Source organism: Lissotriton helveticus, chromosome 10 (genome assembly GCF_964261635.1).
Source record: "Lissotriton helveticus chromosome 10, aLisHel1.1, whole genome shotgun sequence".
Classification (NCBI taxonomy): Eukaryota; Metazoa; Chordata; class Amphibia; order Caudata; family Salamandridae; genus Lissotriton; species Lissotriton helveticus.
In genome coordinates, this window is record NC_136071.1 from 941,955,070 (window position 1) to 941,980,669 (window position 25,600).

The 25,600-nt window shown below is 40.5% G+C and overlaps 1 protein-coding gene across 9 annotated transcripts in view; it reads right to left on the reverse strand.

Moving 5' to 3' along the window:
- Positions 1 to 25,600, reverse strand: part of MINDY3 (MINDY lysine 48 deubiquitinase 3) — a 213,025-nt gene that overhangs the window by 153,814 nt on the left and 33,611 nt on the right. The window contains exon 4 of one of the 9 annotated variants that reach the window (XM_078663614.1): positions 1,940 to 2,006. The exons of the other annotated variants lie outside the window; for them this stretch is intronic. Coding sequence (XP_078519740.1) covers positions 1,940 to 1,943 — 4 coding nt within the window. The 5' untranslated portion in view covers positions 1,944 to 2,006. The remainder of the gene's footprint in view (positions 1 to 1,939; positions 2,007 to 25,600) is intronic. 9 annotated transcript variants of the gene reach the window in all.

Here is a 25,600-nt window from a genome sequence, read left to right on the forward strand (position 1 = left end):
CTCCGCGAGGAATATGGTCACACTCAAATGAGCTCGACGAACCAACCACTCAAACATGGCCAAGTAACGGTTTGACCCAGACCAGCATCTTACCACAACAAGGATCTGCTGGGGTATGACAAAACAACAACTGACATACGCCTGAAAACACACAATATGGGGCAGCTTTAAACACTGCATTCTTCACACCAACTCCACATCACTCCCTTTCTGTGGCAATATTGTATATTTAACCGTGCCACTTGCATTCATCACAGTAGCACATCAGGAGGACATCGCAGGCATCCGTCCACCAGGAAGAGACCACCATTAACACGTACCTTGAAGGCGTGACTTCCATCCCAATCATGAAAGACAGAGCAGTAAAGGCCATAAGACAGAAGACAAACACTTAAGGCAAGAGAATCGGAGTGGTACATTGTCGACACAACACTACTTATTGAAACACAATCTGGAGTATGTGCGGTCCCAATGCTCTACCGCTCCTGGCCAACGGTGGGATCCCTGCACCGACACTCGAGTGTAATCATCTTAGTTTAGGAAAGACCTACTCGATGCCTTCACAAGATCCTAGCAGTCATATCAGGTAACTTTCCTCATAAAAATGAATCACTCGCAAGCATAAACAAATATGCAGCACGTGCACCATCTAATGGGGCTGTCCTCTAACAATTCATCATCTGCTTCAGAAGACTGGTTTGTAACCAATATAGAGCGCTACAATTCTACAGATTGGCTTACTAGTAGTGCAACTGCTACCAAACTGACAAGCAGCTTTACACTTCAGCTTTGTATACCCTGACCCATCTATGACTAATGCTCGCTATATCTTCAATAGCAGTAAATGTCAAAACAGAAATATGCCACGCAATTATCGTTCTGTGAGTCTTTTAAAAGGTATTAATAAGAAAGAGACCGAACATTACCTCTTATGGACATGTCACTGGTCACGTTGGACTCGCTAATGCTGAAGCACAAAAGCAATAAATGTTCCATTGTCACAGTCGAACCAACTAATGTAGATACTAATAAAGAATGGTATAAAGAAATTCATAGTGAATTGGCAATTTTCAACCCGCAACTTCATTAAACGGAGAGCCTGATTAATGACAAAAAGATAGCTGAATTATAGGACAGCTCTAGAAGAGACAATATACAGATTTTAGGCATCCCGAAAGAGGAAGAAGGGGCTAATGAGATTTTTTAAAACTGTATTTCCTTCTTGCCAAAACTCCTCTCCTTAGATTTTCAACATTTTTAAGAGTTCAGAAGAGCACACAGGTTACACCTAAGACAGCAATTTACGTGCAACACCCCATTGCTTATAATAACCGGACTTAAGACACCAGCACACATGCCAAATACTTCAAACGGTATTATGATCCAGTGTATTCACAGTGATGTCTTGCTTTATCAGCAGAAGCATCATACCGACTACAAACCGATAAAGAGGCTCTGCGAAATATCATGGAGTGGACAATGCACCCCCCCCCCCCCCTGAGAATGTGACAGATCGGTCACCCCTCAAGCCTTGAAGAACGAACCTACATATAACGCAGGGACTGGACTGCTCTGCTCTGCTCTTCCAATCACTATATACCCCCTTAAACCAGACAGATCACAAATTAGATTGAATAGTGTTACTAGACCTTTGGTAGTAAGAGTCGTGGTAATGGCATAAGCTAACCAACTTGCCCGTCTCGAGTCACAACATCCCTTAGAAAAATGCAGGATACAACACTAAGATACTAAATCATGACTCATGATCCTACCTCAACATACAGCACATCTTGGGTGCAATATAAACTATCCTGTTTCTCTATTCCCACAACACATATTGGAAATTCCTCTTCCCATCTACCTCTCCCTGGGATAAGACAAGAAGACTCTTCCTTTCCTTCCCCACTCACTGCTGAATTTCAGACATTATGCTGCTCACCCATATCAATACGGTGCGAATCCCGGTCAACATCAGAGCTTCATTTTTATGGTCCACGAACATCAAACTTCAATGAAAGGAAAAACTTTGACAGTGAGAAAACCTAGAATTACAGAATCTAATACATAATTAGGTGGGAAACGAACCACCGACATCTGTCTAATATATGAAAAGAGGAGTGACAATTCTCAGTCATGTTGGCTAGGGTCCTGAAAACATAGATAGACCCCTAAGGGTGATATGCCTTTGCCAATCTCAAAATACAAGAATAAACTGTAGCAGTGGGATCGTTCTTCATCGCCAACAAACAAGAGCATACTTTCTGGCATAAAAATCCACATGCTTTTTAACAAATTCAACATCACTAAACTTGTAATCAATGGAGGGGAGGGGGCTAGAATATCCAGATTGATCCAATCCTAGACAGAATGGGTAGCCCTGACCTGAAAAACACAAAAGGTCGGGACACCTACTGGATATGATGACGATCAAACTATTTTAGATCTCGGAGGTCCTCTTCATCAGACATACAGGGACTACATATTTCTTTCATGCCCCCATGGTCCAGAAACAAATACAGACCACTTTTTGGTGAACAGGGATACCAAATTTTTGTGGCAGTCCTATCGATGCCGGAGTAATATTTGACAATGCCCAGTTCCCAATGCTCCTGGAAATCGAGATCTTACTCTACAGCCAAAACACCGATAATTATTATCTCTCATTACACACTTCCTGAGAAAAAAACGGAAATTGTTGAATCACTTTAAGGAATATCGGTGGCGTATTGAGTGTTCGCCTGGCTGCCCTAAACTACTCTGGGCTCCTAGAAAGCCATACAAGTGACGTCTAATGATGAGTGAATTGGGGATACTACGGAAGGCTGAGGCAACAAAACTCCAAACTCTAGAGGCATAGGTTGCCACATTACTTTAAACTTCTGAATCCAATCTTAAAAGTCTTGATACAAACAAAGTATGAGCGGAATACTTGCTAGCTGAGAAAATGTTGGCCTTCGCTACGAGCCATCACCACAAGCATTGTGAAAAAGCCAGCCACCTGCTTGTCCTGCAACTTAAACAGAGAGAAGTCAAGCCAGCAATATGTCACTCTAATTGGCAACTGCTAACTAAACATTCAGAGATTACTAAAGAATTCCAGGCCATCTATTCTACTTTATATACTAGCAACATCAAAATTGACCTCACCAGAGATACAAACTTCTTACAAGGTCTTCAAATCACCAGACTTCTGAAGCTATGACAGACTTTACACACAGCAATATAAGTGAAGCTGTCAAATTACTTCCCACAGGAATGTAGCCTGGTGAAGACCTATCAAATACATTAAGTCCACTACCCAGTACGTAGTTTCCCTGCTCAAAAACATCTTCCAAGAAATTAAATGATTGTGTAATACCCGCCAAGAATTCAATAAAGTAAAACTTTCTTCAAGACTGAAACCTGGCTAGGACCCACTCCTGTGCTCAAACTACAGACCTAAATCACTCCAGAGAACTGATAAAAAGTAGCTTGCAAATATTTTAGCTTGATTCACTGAATGACAATCGAAAATGAAAGGTGTGATAAGAGGAATACCATTAAAGTGGATTCCCAAAAGCCCAAGTATCTGGGGGTACTTGTGAGCAGGTAACTCCCACACATTATTCAGGACAACTTGAAGAATTTGATTTAACTACATTTTAAATGCTGGTGGCAGCTGCAGCTGCAGCTGTATGGAAGCATTCAAGCTATACAAATGGCAATAGCCGCCAGGTTCGACTACATCTTCGGACTGTTTCCTTTTCATATTCCCATAGCACTACTCAGAAGCATCAACAATTCTACCAAAACCTATATCTGGGGAGGCTCAAGTTCCTGACTTATACAATCTAAACTACACGCAGCAACAACATATGGGGGATTGAGACTGCTGAATCCAGCACTCTACTATATAGTATATTTAGTACTCTACTATATACTATCAACACTGCCAGTAAATCAGAACTGGAGACACCTGACTGGCTCCCAATTGAAGAGCATTTATAAAACAGCCCCTTCCAAACAGAACCATTGTACAGAGGGCACATGGACACAAGAGACCCACACAACTCCATTCTGCACACTTCACTAAACACCTTTAAGCACATTCATAGAAAATTTGGCTCACATGGCTTCTTACACTCATAGGATCCTATATGGAACAACTATGCTCTACTCACTGACTCACTGACAATAAGCCATTTTATTAGTCCTACTGGGCCTACTGGGCCTCTAAGGGCATAAAGGTATTTATTGATGGTCATCTGAAAACATTTCCCCTGCTACGGGCAGAATTTCACATGAATTGTAGTCAGCACTGGCGATGTCAACAGATGAAATCTTGCATAAACAAAACAATGAAGGCCTACCCACCACCTCCCATTGTCCATACTAAACAATTATATGGTTAAATGGAATAGCTATAAGACATGATTTACAGAACTGTATGAAACGCTAAGAAAGATTGGTAACCCTCAGACAAAAAGGGCGCTCAGCAAATCCGGGGTAAGTAGAGGTCAAATGTAAAGTGGTGCTTCCAGGAAAGAGGATGCGGTTACCAACATCCACAAGGTTTTACCACAATAAAACCCCAAAGCAAACAGATTCCCTCCCGAGCACTCAATTAAATCAATTTGTAAGTAAAAAATTTCAAAAAACACTTCAAATCTTGATTGGCACAAGCATAAAAGTCCAAATTTAAAATCCGATGTCCCGGAATGGATGTTCCAACAACCTTTATTGCTTCACATTGAGGTTCATTCCAATAGACAACTTGTATCTTCCAAATGATGCAGCCAACACGTGTTTTGTCGTGATTTCTGTACACACATTGACTTCCTCAGGGATGCAACCCAAATAGACAAATAATACTCATAAATATATGGGAGGCCCTCTTCAACCATTAACACTCCGCAGATAGTAAAGTCGAGAGAAGATAATATAGTCAGAAGGTCCTAGTGGAAAATACGAAAAGAAAAAGGAAACCCACACCAATTACATGCATCACCTTTTGCATGTGGAAATATTGATTGTCCAATACTAGATAAGTTAAAGATTCATCGACTTTCTAAAGTCATTTGAATAATGTACATAAGTAATGGTCACCTGTTTATTCTGCATGTTCATAATACATAAAGTTTCTTTCAATATTAGGTACTGTAGTGTAGCTCCTATTTTCCCAATAGGCTCTGCGCATTGGAATAGTACCTACAGCAGTAAAGGCCTAGACCAGACGTTAACTAGGTCTACTACTGTCGATACTAGACTTAATTTTTGGGTTTGCCAGCTAAGCTCAGAGTTCGCTAGAAACTTTCTCGAATGTTCAAGGAAGGATTAACTCCCCTGATTAGACAAGAAGGGATTTAGTTTCTGACAACCATAGAACATGACAACTTTGCTCTCCCCTAATCAAGAGTCAATCTCAAGAGTCGTGTGAGCACAAGGCAATTATTTCACTCAGTCAGTACGTGCATTCTTAGTCTCATCAGAATGTAGAGAAAAGGAAGAGACGGGCGTGTTCAATAAAAGGTATTATTTATTGATCAGTCTCTTTTCTCGTACAAGAGAAATGGATCGATATTATTGCAATACTTATAGTTAAGTAAAGTGCATACATTAAAAGCAATAGTATAAAATAATACTGTAAAAACATTGATATGGTTTCTGAGCCATATGATGTTTTAAAATGATTAAAATATATTTACATACACATATACATTTGACTAAACGTACTCAACTGGTGTTTCTAAATACGCCTACCCCGTGTACCTGACCTAAGTCTAATGCGTGGGCGGGAATAGAAAGTTACAGTTTAAGTTAAGTTTGTTTTTGCCAAGTGAATAACTAAAGAATTCTCTGTGAGGGGTTATTCAGTTCTGTACCTGGAATTTAGGATGGATGAGGAATGGTATCTCTTTCTCTGCTCTCGATATTCCAGGCTGCCTGCGAGGGCTACCCGGAAGCGCCGGTGCTGGGTCTCTCGGCTTGAGATAGCAGCGCGTCTCTCAGCGCGTCAGGAAGGCGGGGCTGCTGCCAGCGGGGTCTGCTTCTGCTCTCGGCTTCGGCAAGTATGGCTGCTCCGTCTTGTCACCACGCGTGTGTTTGCATAGGGCAAGGTCGGCAATATTTATACCTTAAAGGTGCCGGGATTGACGTAAGGATGGACATAGGTACGTCAATAAAGATGTCATACGACTTGCTCGTTAGCACATTCTTTACTAAAGTTCTCTGTGAAATCAAAACAATGGCCGCACGGATTATCCAGGTTGTCATAGGTTTGATTTGTTATGAGAACGTCGTATGCCTTATCAGGGGCTGGAGGAATGTCGCTTGTCTAATTAGATCTCAAGCGTTATGACCTAATCAGATAACACGTTCCTGTGCCGTAGTGTGACTGCGTCAGATAACGGTATCTGCATCATGGGGGATTTCTTGCCTCATGGGCTGACTGTTAGTTAACTAGATAGTTAGTTTAACCAGAATAGGGTCAGGAATAGGGGGATCGATTCAGAACCTATAGAAATACACGACACCCACTCCACGCTAACTATGGTCATATCTACTAATCTATGCATAGTATAACATAGTACAACATACTATAGAGTATAGTGTATACCTTACCACCCCAAAATACATAAATGCATTTCGAAATTTTCAAATATACTGAAAAATTGCAGTCATATATATTGTATGCACTTAAGCTATGAATTAAATGCAAAAGTAAACACGCATTTTTATGTATTATTGCTCTTTGGTATATGAGTAGTACACATGAAATGGCTCTTAATATAGCTATACAGAAAGGAAAGTCGAGACCATTTCATCACATAATAAAATATTTGTGAACATACCAGCGGGCAGCTAAAGTCTATATAAAGTATCTAAAAATAGAAATCTTAGTTCTCTAGGAATAGTTTCTTACTTTAAGCAGAAGATCAGTGTCCCGGAAAAAAATATATAGAAAAATATTTTAAGGGGCTTGCTGAAAAAAGTTGCTGTCCGTGAACTGGATTGTAATTGTTCATGTGACTTTATTTTAAAAGTTGAAGGCCGAATTCAGGGAACGCCGTGTGCGAGTTTACTCAAAAGTCTCTATTTCTGTTCCGGAGAGAACATCATATCATTCAGGCTTTCGAAAAAACTGTCAACAGCTTCATGGGAAAGTTCCACTAAGTCGGAAATAGGTGTAACCATGCATTCATGCGCATGATTGTCTGCATTGACATTCTGATTTGCATTGCTGACAGAAGGTCGTACCTGTTCGATGCTGCTTTCATCTTGAACTTCACTACCCTTCAATCGCAGTGGTGAAGATTCCAGGAATGCCGTCATCAGGATTGGCAGCCTTTGAGGGCAGCACAAAGCGTGAACCTTGGTAGGAACCAACAGTGTATCTGCATCCACCGGCGCATCCGATTGTAGCGTCAGACAGGTGTCTAACACGCATTCTTCTCCGCATAGCAGACACCTTAGTACAGGTAAAACACACCTTTGCCACATTGGTCGAAATGATAGAAACCAAGTCATGTTTAGGTCTCTAAGCCGGGAGAGTCCCAGGATTTTTGATATCCGGTCCCGGTATCCAATGGCTAGGATCGTATCTTCCATTGTCGCGAGAGTTTGATCTGTGACATGGGTTGCCATAACGAAAAATAAGGACTAGGAATAGGATTCCTGCAATTAGTCCCAGGATCAGGGGAAGTCCGCCAAAAATCGAATGGACGAAATCTGGAAAAATACCCAGTATGGCTTTGAATGGTGTTAATGCCATCGAAAATACTGTCTTAAATACCTTTGAGACCCCAGTGGTATCAGAAATATTTAAGATTTCGCTCAGGATTTCCGCGAAATGTACGGGGGAATTGGTTGATAATAATGTATGTATCTCTGCAGTCGTCCTTGCGACTTGTAGATCATACGTTTCTTTTGATGACGTGAGCCTTGTAGGCGTCTGAAGAAGCACTGTTTTCATTCTGCTTAAAGTGTCTATTCGAATAGAAGTAATTTTCAAACTGGGCCATGCCCTCGCCTCCCTGTCTTGCGATAATATATCGATTGCTGAAGACACAATGCTGTCCAATGAAAATATTCTGGAGGACAGAGTCATTAACCCATTGTCCACTACAGAAAGTGATTTTTCCAAATTAATACGGTCAATTTCCCGTATTCTTTCTGCTGTTTCAATTTGAGTAACCTTCCAGGCCTCATTGTATGCTGCATATACAGAGGCTGCTATGAAACGCTTATGACGCTGTTTGCGTGGTCCCAGTATGAAATCACGCAAGTCAGCACCATCAGTAAGTAAAGTTAGGTGTTGCTTAATTTCAGGCAGTGTGGAAGTTTGTAGCCATTGAAGGCATAATTTGCCCACACTGTAGGTTGTTATTATCCCTGGGTGATGTCTTTGGGGATATCTAGGGTCTGGCCTGGTCATTTTGAAACCCTGTGTTTTATTCAGGAATCTATCTTGACAGTGAATTGTATCTGTGGGCCAGATCAACCATTGTTTCCAATCAGGATGTGTTCTGTTTTGGTTAAGTATATGGTTTATATCTATTTCTTCATCTGTTTCAGAGCTATTGCTAAACATTGTTGGCTTTGGAATAGACGGGTTATTTAAATCTTTGATTTTGGCTAAGCCAAGACAGGTGGTTTGTTGAACAGTGTCATTTAAAAATATCATTTGTTCTGGGATCATGCAGGCTCTAAACAAAGCTTCTAAACCCTGTACTTGCCATTCTTTTGTACCCCAAACACTTTTCAAATCAACATTTTTGTCCCAATAATCAAATCCAAAAGTATTCATTTTTTCAAAGAATATGTCTGAATATATCAATTTTGTGTTGGTTATCATGGTTTTCCTCCCTGTCTTGTTTGACAATTTATAATAAAATGTTTCAGCATTACTAGTGTTAAAACCTTGAAAGTATGAATATTTGTCATAAACGGTTCTAGAGCTCCCTTTTGGAGGTGTAGCACAATGTTCCCATTGATTATAATTTAAAACATTTCTTGGTTGTGCAGATTTATGCAAAAAACTGTTACCATAATGGTTATAGCAATACATACTATCATAATTTGTAGAACCTTGCAAATAATCATGTTTTGTAAATTTAGCAGACATTACTAAGTCAGACATCATATTGTTTATACTTTCAAAGTCCCAATCATCAGCAAATGAGTTTGGTTTTGCAAAGTCACTCAAGGAGATCTTGATTTGGTGTGGATATTTCAGGATCTCGACCGGACCATAAATTTCATAGTCAGTGTTGTCCCAGGCTACCCCACCAGGTATTGGAATTGCTGTGAAGTTGGCTGAAGAAAGTTCTGAAGAAAGTTCTCTTTTCTCGACGTGTGAAGGTGTGTGTGGTTTGAGGACCAAGTTGATGTTCTGACTTGCTGTGTCCATTTTAGCATATTTTCCCTCAATGAAGCGTCCCAAAGTAAATACCATGATGAGCCAAAGTATGAGGATAAATGCACCAAAACCCACCCAAAATTTAATCCATGGGGAAACCAGATATGTTTCTTTCAGTTGTTTCAAAAGTTCCTTAGCTTTGTCTTTAAAGGATTTTGATGATGGCTGTGTCTTTTGTTCGCTGAAACCTTCAGAGGAATCATCGAAGTTGATGAAGTAACCAGATGCAGTTCTGTCAATTGTTCCAATTGGTTCAGGATTTTTGTTTCTTGCATTTTCACTTGGAACTTCATTGTAGATTGGTCTGTCTCTGCTAAATGTTTTTATTTGGGTTTTCAGAGGTCTTAGTTCTATTGCATTGTTGCATAGTCCTTGTTGTTCTTCTGTAGGCGTTTCGAATGTGATGAGCCTCTTTGATAGGACCTCTGTACTGGTAGCAAACCTTGGTGTTCTGCTACTTATTGGGAGTCCACTTGGCCTACCGTTTGTTATCGGCCACATGTTGTGGTTTTACCAGGTCGATGGATACAACTCGGTTCTCCTTTTTTCCAGCAAGTGGCGGTAGTACAACTGATCTTGTCCCGTTGACAGACAAGACAGGAACTGCTTTTCTGTAAGAAGGCCCAAATTCCTTCTTTACCACGATCTTCTCCCTGACTAGATCCCCGAATTTTGGAATCCAGACAGGTCTTGCTGGGACAGGTGGTGATTCTTCAGTGGTCGTTGGCTGTTGTTTCAACTGTATGTTGCTCAGGTCTTTTCTTGTTTTGTTTAAGTCCTGCAAAATAGCCAAACGATCTTTGACATCAAAGGTTTTTTCTATTACCACTGAAGTCTGACTATCAAGGTCAGAGATCAACATCCTAGTTCCGAATAATAATTCGTACGGACTGAATCCCTTCAGAGAATTTCTTGGCAAGTTATTTAGACTACGTTGGACACTTATTAGATGTTTGACCCACCCAGCTCCCGAACCTAATATCCTTTCTATTATAGATTGCTTTCTGCCTTGGTTTTTTCTTTACACCATCCCGTACCCTCAGGAAGGAAGTGAGAAGATTCCCGCTGGGCTGTGCTCATTTGGCCATGTTTCCCCCCCAGGCTGGTTTGCCTGAGTGAGAGAAATGGTCGAACGTAGCATGCTCTTAGCGTATATGCCATTTAGACTCGCAAATCTTGTATAACAGTCCGGACGTCAGCCGAGTGCCGTGGATCTACATTATAAGTGGAAACTAGCCTGTATATGTTAATCGCAAGCCATTCTTTTTGCTGGTAATATTATCTGCCTTGATTCGACGAGGTATTAAACTGCTTCTCTCCCCTCTGCGATCTCTGTTGCAGTTTGGGCAGTTTTTTACAAACATGGTGTAGTGCAGGCTCATGCCTGGCCACCAGTACCGTGATTGTAATTCTTCCAGAGAATCTTTTAATTTAAGGTGTCTGAGACCCTCGCCCATGTGTGCGTCTGCGATTAACAAGTTTCTCCTGTCCATGTTTGGAATCACTCTATCCCCCACTCCAGGGATTCGAGCAAAAGGGACGGAGTTTGCATCGATTATGTATGTATAATTGAGTGGATAGTTGATCGGTAACGCTGAGCAGTCGCCTTTTGATGACGTTTTCACTGCCAGCAATGTTTCACCGTCAATGTATTTTAATGTACGCTTTTTTCGATCTACGGGAGCCGATTTAGTGGCTGCCGCTGCGGCTGCTTCAGCCAATGAATTCCCCACAACGTGAACGCCATCACGCTGATGACTCAGTGAGTGTGTCACGTGAGTCTTTGGTAGTTCTTTTTTCAAAAGAGCTACTTGTTCCCAGAGCAGTCTCTGCTTTATTGGTGCATCTGTGTCATCTTTGTAACCGTTCTGAATCCATGTCTGCAAATCCTTGTTATATGCTTTGACGCAGTAATATGAATCTGACACTATAAGTGTCGGGAATTCGCGATCCGCATTATCTAGCGCCATTTTCAAAGCTATTATTTCAGTTTGTAGTTCTGAATTAGTTTCTACTGAGTGTGATTTTGTTAATAGAGGTTTTAGTTTACCTCCGCGCCACACTTCTTTTGTAATCTCACATGTGGGATTGTATGCAGGTTCTCCCCAAACGGAGGGTTGAGCATGTCCGTCTGTATAGATTACACAGGCGTAATGTCGTAGAGGCAGAATGTCGATTGGCAGAGGATACGTCTTTTCATATTTTAGATTTTTCAATTCTTCTAGTTCTGGATCAAAGTAGTAGTATACTTTGTCCGTTGTGATTGAATTCACCCATTGTATCCATTCCGGATTCAATGTTGTTGTTGGTAAATTACACGGTGTTGTTAGTGCCTAAAAGGCTGATTCTGCTGTTCTGACTGTGATATGTCTACCGTCAGCTATGTCTTTTTCTCTAGCTATTGCGGTTTGAACTGCAAGAATGATTTTTCCTGTATTACTGAATTTCTGTTCAGCTTCTGTGTACAAGTGTGATTTGAATGCAATTGGTACCTTTTCTCCCTCATTAGAGGTCAGGTATGTGAATCCGCATCTCCCTGGGATGACTCGGATCACAAGGTTGCGTGTATTATCACGGGTTTCTAATTTTGTCCTAATTAGCATGTCTGTTTGTAAGGATCTCAAAATTTCTGTGTGTGTTTGAGTCCAACTGGATCTTTTAAAGTCTGGTTTAATTAGATCGTAAAGGGGTTTCACCCTTTCTGCGTAATTTGCAATGTATGTTCTTCCGAAATTTAGGAAGCCTAAAATTGACTGTAGGTTTTTTAGTGTTTTAGGAGCTTGGATTACGGCACATTTCTCTAGGAAATTGTCTGCCAGGCTTTTACCTTCACTTGATAGCTCATATCCTAAGAATAGGACCGTCAGATGGGCAATTCTGGATTTTTTGAAGTTGAATTTGTAACCCTCTGCAGCGAACCCAAGTATTATGGTGTTCACTCTTTTCAAGTGAGTCTCCAAGTCATCATCTGTTAAGTAAATGTCATCGACATAAGATAATGCTTCATCATCATATAGTTGTAGTAATTCTGTTACTCTCGCTGAGAATACCCCTGGGCTGTTCTTGTACCCCTGGGCTAACCGACAGAATTGTTTTTGAGTGCCATTTACTGAGAATGCAGTTAAATATCTGCTTTCTGGTGCTATGTTTTGACAAAAGAATCCATTGGAGATGTCCAAGGTTGTTTTGTATTTTTTGCGCACTATGTTATTCATTAGTGCAGCACTGTGTGAGTTTTGCACTGCAAAGGTTTTGCAACATGTGTTAAGGTGTCGGTAATCCAAAACTAGACGGTACGAATTGTCTGGTTTGGAGACCGGAAACAAAGGATTGTTCATTTGTGAGGTGCAAGTTTCAATCACCCCCTGGTATTCTAGCTGATCTAGTATTTCATTTACTTGTTTTTTAGCTTCTTGCTTAATTGGGTACTGCCTTTGTGCAGCTGGTTGTGATTTTAACTGGATTTTGTGAGGAGGAGAATCCTCATCCCATCCTACATGATTTTTATATAAAGCAGGTGCTAAGGCCACTGCCCACTTTCTAGCAAGTGTATATTTTTTATGAATCGGTATTTGATTCGAGAAGGCAGGCATAATTACCTCTTCGCCATGAGGGCACTCCCTGACAAACTCTGGTGGCCAGTCTTTTTCAGCTAGAAGGATGTCATAGCCCTTGGATAGGTTATCCCAAAATAGTCCCCTTATTTTCCTAGTCTTATCTCCCTCTATACGTAATGTTATCTCGTATATCTTGTGGGGCTTGCTAACTCTGGTATCTGCAGTTTCCACTTGAAGGTATTCATTCGTGTCCACTGTCTCCAGATGATTCATAAGGACTTTGCGAGCTATGCTCACCTCTGCTGCGCTGTCTAGCATTGTCTGAGGCCACTCTCCGTTTTTCAGTTGTGTCCTCAGTATTCTCGGCATTGTTAACTACCTTGATACTGGCTACCTTCTTTTTAGGAAATTGTAATTTCTTTTTCAGTTGAGCAGGTTCCTTGTCTTTGGACTTGGCGTGCTCTTCTGATCGTCCTCTTCTTTCCGATTTCTGCGAGGAATTCTGAAAAGATTGAGAGGGACGTGTATCAATGTCTTGATATCTATCAGGTTTTTTAATATTATCCCTATTTCTAAGGTTATATCTATTCCCAGAGGGGTCACTCTGCGGTGACCTCTGTCTTAGGTTTGGAGATTTCTCTCTTCGCCTCGGAGACCTTCCTCTGGACTGGAATTTCTTTTCTTTGGGATTGGATTGTTTGTTTCCATCCCAGTTCTTTTTTGGTGAATTATTATTATTAAAAAATATTTTTTCTGGACTTGTAGTCAGTTGCGGTTTTACTGGTATTCCACCTAGACTATCTCTGCCTAGTTCTTCATAGGATTTTTCTATGATTCTGGCAATTTCAGCTGGTTGGTCTGCTATATCTGTCTCTTTTAACCTCTGGCGGATCGCCACGTTTGCTGCTTCACCTTTTATGTTGGCTAGTAATATAGCCGAAACCTGCTTGAAGTCTTTCAGTAATTTCATACCAAGAGTTAAAGCAGGTTCTGGACCGTATTCATCTTGAATTTGTTTTAGCACATCTGGTATTACCGAAATGGATGGAACACCGTGCGTTTTTGTATAGATGGAAGCAAAGACTGTACCCCAAGTGTCACAGTCCTCAATGTGTGGTGCGATTCCCATTGGGAGAAATATAGTCAGAATCCTGTGTTTTTCCAGCGGGGTGGTGTCAGGAAACACCGCCTCTATTTGGGTGATTTTCTGTGCCAACCAGAATGGTATTTGTTCCAGTTTAGCTGGAACTTTACCTAGGCAGGATTGGATGTTCTGTGGTGTAATTTTATTTGTGTTCCCCTGGTGAGGGGTCAGCTGTGGAAGTTTAATCGCTGGCTGAATTGTTGAAGTCCGCATTACATACTGAACTAATTGTCTATGAATTTTTAGTAATTGTTTCAGCTGTGTTAATAGCTCTGCTGCAGGCATTCTTTCGATGTCTGGATGTGGTGTGTATCCGGCTAAGACCGGCCACGTTGCTCCTGGTCTTCCTAAAGGACCGAGCCTTGTAATGTGATTATTGTGTTTTAGGGCGCCATCAAATAAGAGCAAATGCTCTTGGAATTTGAGTGGTACTTCCACCTCCTCGAAAGGAGTGTATGTTTCAGGAGGTTCCTCTACTTTGTAATAGTGGAAGTACTTTGTTACAGCATTAGCTGCTGGAAAATGTGTCCATGTATAGTATACCTCTGTCTGCCGATATTCGTGTGCCTCAATTACGAATATGACTGTGCCACCTCTAGGTGTCAGTCCATTTTCTATAAGTTTTAAGGTTATAGATCTCCTTTTGGCGACCTGGATGAGTATTATATCCGGGTCTGCTGTTTGCATGGTAGCATCAGCATCTGCTATTTCAGTAGCTAATCTAATTGCCTCTCTTTCATCATCACTCTCTGCCATTTTACAGACAGGATGGTATTATGTTTGTTTGCAGATCAGGTTTCTTATGGAGACAGAGATTAGATGCACAATATTCTGGAACTGTTTTATCCTTCAACGTTGACTTGACCAAAAACCATACATAGGAGTTCCCCCCTGCGAGGTTTTGGAGGATATAACCTTTCACCCACTCCAGACGTCGTTGGAGTATTTGGGAAAAGGGGTCTGAGTGAGAAAGCACGACTGAGTTACTCTAAATGTCTTACGTTAGTTTTATCGCCCTTTCCAAACGCGTTGGGCGCCATGTAGTGTAGCTCCTATTTTCCCAATAGGCTCTGCGCATTGGAATAGTACCTACAGCAGTAAAGGCCTAGACCAGACGTTAACTAGGTCTACTACTGTCGATACTAGACTTTATTTTTGGGTTTGCCAGCTAAGCTCAGAGTTCGCTAGAAACTTTCTCGAATGTTCAAGGAAGGATTAACTCCCCTGATTAGACAAGAAGGGATTTAGTTTCTGACAACCATAGAACATGACAACTTTGCTCTCCCCTAATCAAGAGTCAATCTCAAGAGTCGTGTGAGCACAAGGCAATTATTTCACTCAGTCAGTACGTGCATTCTTAGTCTCATCAGAATGTAGAGAAAAGGAAGAGACGGGCGTGTTCAATAAAAGGTGTTATTTATTGATCAGTCTCTTTTCTCGTACAAGAGAAATGGATCGATATTATTGCAATACTTATAGTTAAGTAAAGTGCATACATTAAAAGCAATAGTATAAAATAATACTGTAAAAACATTGATATGGTTTCTGAGCCATATGATGTTTAAAATGATTAAAATATATTTACATACACATATACATTTGACTAAACGTACTCAACTGGTGTTTCTAAATACGCCTACCCCGTGTACCTGACCTAAGTCTAATGCGTGGGCGGGAATAGAAAGTTACAGTTTAAGTTAAGTTTGTTTTTGCCAAGTGAATAACTAAAGAATTCTCTGTGAGGGGTTATTCAGTTCTGTACCTGGAATTTAGGATGGATGAGGAATGGTATCTCTTTCTCTGCTCTCGATATTCCAGGCTGCCTGCGAGGGCTACCCGGAAGCGCCGGTGCTGGGTCTCTCGGCTTGAGATAGCAGCGCGTCTCTCAGCGCGTCAGGAAGGCGGGGCTGCTGCCAGCGGGGTCTGCTTCTGCTCTCGGCTTCGGCAAGTATGGCTGCTCCGTCTTGTCACCACGCGTGTGTTTGCATAGGGCAAGGTCGGCAATATTTATACCTTAAAGGTGCCGGGATTGACGTAAGGATGGACATAGGTACGTCAATAAAGATGTCATACGACTTGCTCGTTAGCACATTCTTTACTAAAGTTCTCTGTGAAATCAAAACAATGGCCGCACGGATTATCCAGGTTGTCATAGGTTTGATTTGTTATGAGAACGTCGTATGCCTTATCAGGGGCTGGAGGAATGTCGCTTGTCTAATTAGATCTCAAGCGTTATGACCTAATCAGATAACACGTTCCTGTGCCGTAGTGTGACTGCGTCAGATAACGGTATCTGCATCATGGGGGATTTCTTGCCTCATGGGCTGACTGTTAGTTAACTAGATAGTTAGTTTAACCAGAATAGGGTCAGGAATAGGGGGATCGATTCAGAACCTATAGAAATACACGACAGTACCATCAGAACCTGCAATCATAATACACCATAATAAATCATAATCTAAAGTAATGGCCACACAAAATCAGACCAGGTCCATCTTTACCTACCAAATTCACCATCATAGAGTACTTAAATCCCCACAATATAGTGTTTGCCTCAGCCCCCAGACTGTTTTATGTATTAAGATCACCATATCAGCGAGTAAAATATAGCGCTTCACAACCACCTAATGTATCCTAACAATGTGCATTCCCAAAGTAATGCTCAAATAATTACCATCTGTTCCGTATAGTAGTCCAAATCATATCCCTGTATAATCACTGTTACTTGGGGTACATCATTTCCACATCTGTACAATATTATAATCCAAATCTAAAATGCAAAATCAATCCAAAATTATAAATTTATATTGTAAATCTGCCACCATATCACCCAAACTTTCTGAAGCATATCAGCCCTACTTACCCTCTCTATTCCAATCTCGGTGCACACCAAAATTTCACACCCAAGTTCCAAAATTCCAATATCCAAGTTCTAAAAGGCAAATTAAACATACTCTCAGTGTTACTGTATAACACAAACGCATAGTCTAATCGTAGAAGTACGGTATATTCCATACTCACCAGGTTCGAGAGCGAATATCATCGCATCCGTAAATCGGCGTTGCACACGGGCGCCATCTTAACATGTCTATTTATATTCCAAAGATACGGGAGCCATCTTGTAGTATGCAATTCTCAGCCAAACTCACAAGTAGCGAATGCCAGAATATAAGCCTAATTATTAATCGCAATTCCAACCATATGTATCAAACATGTTTCTCTAACTTTGTGGAATCCAACTTACTATTTGTCAGATTCTAACGTTATCGGGTCCAGGCGCCATCATAACATGTCTAGTAATATTCCATAAATGCGGGCGCCATCGTGCAGTGTGCGTACCTCAGCCAAACTCGAAAAGTCACCAGTACCAAGATCTAAGCCAAAATATTTATCAAAATTACCACCATCCGTATCAAACTTAATTCTCCAATTAGGAAAACATTTTTTATCCTTATTATTCATCAGAAATATAGCGTTATTGGGTCTAGGTAATTACTGCAGCTTCCCATTAAAATATGAGCGCCATTACTGCCCTTTCTAAGACCCCCATACCCGACGTTCATCAATTGCGTCAATATCTAACAAATACCCATGATGTACTACCGCTAAACAGTGGACACGTGCCTCAACACAAAAGTATCCAATATCTTGAGTCACAAATCAGACCCATAATGTATAGAAACATATCCTGGCATTCACCCTATTATAGGCAGCTACTTATCCTGGCATGGATAATAAATAAAGTGTAGTGTACTAAAGCAGTAATAAATAGATCATACGTGTGCTTCCTAGAAACGAAGGGAGAGAGAGTGTGCACAGATACTAAGGGAAGTGGTCTTAAAACATAGGTGGGAAGCAAAAGAAGAGAGATGGGGATGCATACCGGTGTCCATGGCTGAAGCAAATTCATAAATTCAACATTACAGGTAAAGGTTAATCATGCTTGCTCAGTATTAGCCTGTACATTCTGTAGCACCCTATTTTAATAACAAACAGATATTCGAACTGTACAACATTAACATATTATATGAAACTCTGATTACATTCAGTCACAAAGATCATGTACACAAAATAATTATTGCAAAAACCATATATTTCTTTTGTTAGGGCATTAAAAACAGCACCAAATTAATGTCATGTGAGAGCCTTCTAATGGCTGAGAAACAGAATAAATATTTTCCCAGCATATCCAAGTCAATCATTATAGCCCAGACTCTCCACTCCCTAGGCATCCGCGGGGCAGCCCTTAATTGGATCAGATCACTATTAGAAAATCGAACGTTTCAGGTATTTTCGCAAACTGCCTGTTCTGATACAAGGACATTTAAACACGGAGTACCTCAGGGCTCCATTCTTAGCCCGTTGCTTTTTAATGTTTATATGAGTCCCCTGTCCAAGATTGTGGAAGACACTGGGCTTCTAATGTTTTCTTACGCTGATGACTCTCATCTGCTTTTTTCCCTATCAGCAGCAGACGTTGACAACTCATCCTCCCTACAACTCGGACTTAGTAAAATCGCTGGTTGGATGCAGAAAAACTTCCTAAAACTTAACGGCGAGAAAACAGAGTTAATCGTGCTGGGTAAAAACAAAGATCTTTGGGGACCCCAACACTGGCCATCTGAAATGGGTACCCCCCCAACCCCTGTCGCACATGCCCGCAACCTGGGAGTCATTATTGACGACTCACTCAGTCTACACCAGCAAGCAGTAAAAACTTCATCTACCTGCTTCGCCATATTGAAATGGCTCAAAAAGATCTGCTGGATGTTACCTGAAAACACCAAGAAAACAGTTGTTAACGCCCTAATCACATCCAGATTAGACTATGGCAATGCTCTGTACCTGGGAGCAAATAAAGCTACTGTCCGCAGGTTACAGTCAGTACAGAACGCAGCAGCCAGACTACTCTGGAAAATCCCCATCACCACTCCTACTACCAAATACATTAGGAAACTACACTGGTTAAAAATTGAAAATCGGGTCAAATTCAAATCCCTATGTTTCATGCACAGGATTTCCACCAATACCGCCCCAAAATACCTACAAAGCCTGATGCGCCCCTACCGTCCCTCCAGATCTCTTCGGTCCTCTACGGCAAATTATTTTGAAATCCCAAAGATCAAGCTGTCACGCATGGGTGGCAAGTCCTTTTCTTTTCTAGGACCCACACTTTGGAATTCAATGCCACACACATTGCGGTCTGAACCAAGTTACATCAAATTCAGGAAAGCCCTAAAAACATGGCTATTCAACATCTAATTCCTGTAACCGCATTGACACTGGGATCTGTCGCGCCGGGAAACCCTTTGTTGGGTAGCTGTGCGCCATATAAATTCAAACAAATAAAAAAATAAAAAAATATATCAGTTCATAACATTATACACACATTAATCTTGACCCAGGAAGAATTGATACTCGTTGTCAATATTCATACCATCCTCCACTGCTCTAACTTTCATTAGCTAAATTATCTCTCTACGTCTTAGCTTTAATAATCTATTGCCCCCTTGTGGGTGCTGTGCTACATGATCAATTCCAAAGAAACTGAATATGTGTTCATCCATCTTACCAAAATTCTGAACAGCATGTCCCGCAATGGGGTACCTGGTATCCCCATTCTTCCATGCTCTAAAATGCTCAACCATTCTGTCACGGAGTCTCCTGATTGTGCTCCCGACATACATTTTACCACAAGAGCAGGCTATAATATATACCACAAAAGTGGTATCACAATTAATAAAGTTCTGAATCTCAAGTATTTCAGAGCCATTGTAGCTGAAATTAGTTACCTTCTTCTGCGCCCACCTACAGGAGCTACAGCGCCCACACTTATGAAATCCCTTGGTAGGACTCGTAAGCCATATCCTGGACGTCCATATGGGATAACTAGGACTCAGATCATTAGAGAGTGTTTTGCCTTTTTTTAAAGTAATACTAGGCCTGTCACTAACAAAAGGCTGAAGGTCCTTGTCTGCCTTCAGAAAATGCCAATGTCTGTTCAGTATAGAGTATAGTTTGTGACTCTTCGTATTATAGTTGCTAACAAGGCGTATCTTCTGTACTGCAATGTCACCTACTACCTCCTTCCTAGGTGCTAAGGTGTTGGTTCTTCTTAATCCACAAACCCTTTTCTTTGCCTTATCAATCACCTTGCGGTATTAGCCCCTTGCCTCAAACCCATTTACCATATCTTGAACATTCCAGTGAAATTTCGAATCTTCTGAGCAATTCCTTCTAGCCCTAACCATCTCACCATAGGGTATCGAATTTATCTGACTGCGTGGGTGACAGATTTTTGCATGTAATATAGAATTACAACTCTTTTCTTTCCTGTACATCCTTGAGCATAATTTACTATCCTGGATATACAATTCAATATCTAGAAAAGAGATCCTCTCTTGGTTATATTCAGTAGTGAATCGTAAATTTACATCATTGTCATTAGGATAAATAAAGAATTCCTGTAGATCATTCAGGGTCCCAGTCCAAATCATCAAACAGTCGTCAATGAAACGACCCCAATAGTGAATGAAATCCACCCACCACTGTCTGCGACGGCCCCAGATCTACTCCACCTCAAACCACCCCATAAAGAGGTTGGCAAAGGATGGAGCGAATCTGGAACCCATCGCTGTACCAAGGCATTGTCTGTACCACTTATTGTCAAAGATAAATACATTATTTTTTAATACCAGTTCCGTCATATCCAAAATCATCTTAGTGTGTTCAAATAGTTCCACAGGTCTCTTGTTGAGAAAGGTTTCTAGAGCAGCAATCCCCAAATGGTGCTGTATATTTGAATATAAAGAAACAACATCCAAGGTAACTAAAAACATCCCAGGTTCCCAAGTCACATCAGTCATGATATTCAACACGTGTTTGGTATCCTGAATATGTGAATGGAGATTAAAAACATATGGCCTCAAGAATGTATCTATATACTCAGAGAGACTTTCCGTCGGGCCACCTATACCCGAAATTATGGGCCTCCCCGGTGGATTGTCTCTGTTTTTATGAACCTTCGGTAAGGTATATAAGCAAGGTGCCCGCGGAGAGGATATCGTCAAATAATTAAATTCGTCAATATCTAACAGTGTTTGATCATACCAGAATTTGAGTTTATCATTGATCTTCAATTTTAATCCCCCTAGTGGGTTCTCCCGCAAATGTTCATAGTATCTAGCATCATTCAGTTGCGAGAGGATTTCTGCCATATATTGGGTGGTATCCATAACAGCAATATTACCACCCTTATCCGCAACACGGATAGTAATCTCATTATTAGCTTTTAAACTTTTAAGTGCTTTCCTCTCACCAACAGTTAGGTTATCAGACTTTCTAGAGGGACCACGTTTCCTCTGTTGATTAATCAATTTGTCAATATCCCAATCCACTGATTTATAAAATGCATCTATAGTGTTACCGGATGTAATTTGTGGGGTCCATTTTGATTTAAGCTTGAGGCCACTACTTTCACTTAAAAATCTATTCACTTCAAGGTCTTCAAGTAATTTAGATATCGTAATCGGATCTTCTTCGTTTTCAGTCAAAGACAAGAGCAATTTAGTTGCATTGATCCCTTCAATAGTCAGGTCACTCATATGCTTTATTTCACTTGTACATTTCTCTTTCCTTGGTGCATGAACAAAAAACTTTTTAATTTTCAACAATCTCACAAATTTGTAAACATCAATTTTGGTCATGTACCAATCAGGCGATATATTTGGACAGAAGCCCAGACCTTTAACAGTGTGACCATATCCTGTGACAACTCTAACGAAGAGAGATTAATTATTTCTATCTCGTTATTCACAACTTCCTCAGTAATTATACATTCTTCCAAGATCTCGTTCTTATTCCTCGTCTTACTCCCTGCTGTCCCCTTGCCTCTGGTACCTCTCCTTGTCTTGCGATACCCTGACCACAGCCTCTGGTTAATGTATCTCGATTCCCTATCCTCAGTCTCTTCACCTCTTCTAAAAAATTATTTTCAATATTAACTACAACTTGACCACCATCAACATCCTCATTCTCACTGCTTGAGAGGTTACTAGATGAGGCGTCGGTATCACTAATTGTGGGGGGTGTCACCTTTTGTTTAGAGCTTTGACCTTGTTTTATAAGATAGTCAAAACGTTTAGCAAAAGTAAAGACGCGTCCAGATTTATAATCATTCTCATCTCGTCTTAACTTCCTTGCCTTCCTCTTCTTGATATCTGCTTGTGAGTCACTTAAGTACGTATCCAAAATTGTGTAATTTAACAGTCGCTTCTGGAAGATTTAATTCTTTTATCTCATCTTCCACTTTCTGGATCTCAAGTAAAAGTTTGGTAATTTTTCTCTCATCCTTCTCAATTAGAATGTTCATCAGGTTCCTGGAAGAACTGATGAGTTCTTGTTCCCAAGTGGCTAGTAAATCTGGTTCCAGATCTTCGTATGTGGGCATTATTTGTGATCTTAAACCCCTGGGTATCCTATTCAGGGACAAATATTGCTTCAATGTTACAGCATCCCACCATTTATTGAGTTCCTGTCTTTTCAAAGACTCTAGTTTCCTGAATTTGTCTCCAAGTCCTTCTTCTTTAGCAACCTTTCTTACACTAGTGGCTGCGCCAATAGATCCTCCTGCTATCAGGTTACTGAACAATTCCTGTGCCTCCTTATCTCTATTCATTTTCCCCTTTACTACAGCAGCTGCTCCTTGCTGTAATAATTACAAAGAAAGATTGGTAACCCTCAGACAAAAAGGGCGCTCAGCAAATCCGGGGTAAGTAGAGGTCAAATGTAAAGTGGTGCTTCCAGGGAAGAGGATGCGGTTACCCGCATCCACAAGGTTTTACCTCAATAAAACCCCAAAGCAAACAGATTCCCTCCCGAGCACTCAATTAAATCAATTTGTAATTAAAAAATTTCAAAAAACACTTCAAATCTTGATTGGCACAAGCACAAAAGTCCAAATTCAAAATCCGATATCCCGGAATGGATGTTCCAACAACGTTTATTGCTTCACATGGAGGTTCATTCCAATAGACAACTTGTATCTTCCAAATGATGCAGCCAACACGTGTTTCTATACTGATACTAATACTGAGCAAGCATGATTAACCTTTACCTGTAATGTTGAATTTATAAATTTGCTTCAGCCATGGACACCGGTATGCATCCCCATCTCTCTTCTATTGCTTCCCACCTATGTTTTAAGACCACTTCCCTTAGTATCTGTGCACACTCTCTCTCTCCCTTCTTTTCTACGAAGCACACGTATGATCTATTTATTACTGCTTTAGTACACTACACTTTATTTATTATCCATGCCAGGATAAGTAGCTGCCTATACTAGGGTGAATGCCAGGATAGGTTTCTATACATTATGGATCTGATTTGAGACTAAAGATATTGGATACTTTTGTGTTGAGGCACGTGTCCACTGTGTAGCGGCAGTACATCATGGGTATTTGTTAGATATTGACGCAATTGTTGAACTTCGGGTATGGGGTCTTAGAAAGGGCAGTAATGGAGCTTGTATTTTAAAGGAAAGCTGCAGTAATTACCTAGACCCAATAACGCTATATTTCTGATGAATAATAAGGATACAAAAAAAAATCCTAATTGGAGAATTAAGTTTGATACGGATGGTGGTAATTTTGAGAAATATTTTGGCTTATATCTTGGTACTGGTAACTTTTCGAGTTTGGCTGAGGTTCGCACACTGCAAGATGGCGCCCGCATTTATGGAAGATAACTAGACATGTTAAGATGGCGCCTGGACCCGATACCGTTAGAATCTGACGAATAGTAAGTTGGATTCCACAAAGTTAGAGAAACATGTTTGATACGTATGGTTGGAATTACGATTAATAATTAGGCTTATATTCTGGCATTCGCTACTTGTGAGTTTGGCTGAGAATTGCATACTACAAGATGGCGCCCGTATCTTTGGAATATAAATAGACATGTTAAGATGGCGCCCGTGTGCAACGCCGATTTACGGATGCGATGATATTCGCTCTTGATACTGGTGAGTATGGAATATACCGTACTTCTACAATTAGACTATGCGTTTGTGTTATACAGTAACACTGAGAGTATGTTTAATTTGCCTTTTAGAACTTGGATATTGGAATTTTGGAACTTGGGTGCGAAATTTTGGTGTGCACCGAGATTGGAATAGAGAGGGTAAGTAGGGCTGATATGCTTCAGAAAGTTTGGGTGATATGGTGGCAGATTTACAATATAAATTTATAATTTTGGATTGATTTTGCATTTTAGATTTGGATTACAATATTGTACAGATGTGGATATGATGTACCCCAAGTAACAGTGATTATACAGATATATGATTTGGACTACTATACGGAACAGATGGTAATTATTTGAGCATTACTTTGGGAATGCACATTGTTAGGATACATTAGGTGGTTGCGAAGCGCTATATTTTACTCGCTGATATGGTGATCTTAATACATAAAACAGTCTGGGGGCTGAGGCAAACACTCTATGATGGTGAATTTGGTAGGTAAAGATGGACCTGGTCTGATTTTGTGTGGCCATTACTTTAGATTATGATTTATTATGGTGTATTATGATTGCAGGTTCTGATGGTACCTAATATTGAAAGAAACTTTATGTATGATGAACATGCAGAATAAACAGGCGACCATTACTTATGTACATTATTCAAATGACTTTAGAAAGTCGATGAATCTTTAACTTATCTGGTATTGGACAATCAATATTTCCACATGCAATAGGTGATGCATGTAATTGGTGTGGGTTTCCTTTTTCTTTTCGTATTTTCTCTATTTTCCACTGGGACCGTCTGACTATGTTATCTTCTCTCGACTTTACTATCTGCGGAGTGTTAATGGTTGAAGAGGGGGTCCCATAAATTTAGGAGTATTATTTGTCTATTTGGGTTGCTGCCCTGAGGAAGTCAATATGTGTACAGTAATCACGACGAAACACGTGTTGGCTGCATCGTTTGGAAGATACAAGTTGTCTATTGGAATGAACCTCAATATGAAGCAATAAACGTTGTTGGAACATCCATTCCGGGATATCGGATTTTGAATTTGGACTTTTGTGCTTGTGCCAATCAAGATTTGAAGTGTTTTTTGAATTTTTTTAATTACAAATTGATTTAATTGAGTGCTCGGGAGGGAATCTGTCTGTATGAAACCCTGTTTGGGAACTCTATTCTTAACCGATAAACACTGCTCGAAAAGCTCAATGGAAACAACAATTGCACAAAGACTAATCAAAAGCCAAATGGGCCAGCCTGCTAATATCACATGCCAAACGTATCAAAGAGGCAAGGCTAAAATTAATCTTTTTTAAAACCCTGCACAGCTGGCACTGGACACCAAGTAAACATCATGGAGCGGACATCCTTCCCACTTCCAATAGCTAGAAATGTAATCCCTCTCATGAAGATACCTTTCGAATCCTACCTATGGTTATGCCCATGTATTGGGCCTCAATCTGGAACGCCATGTTGAG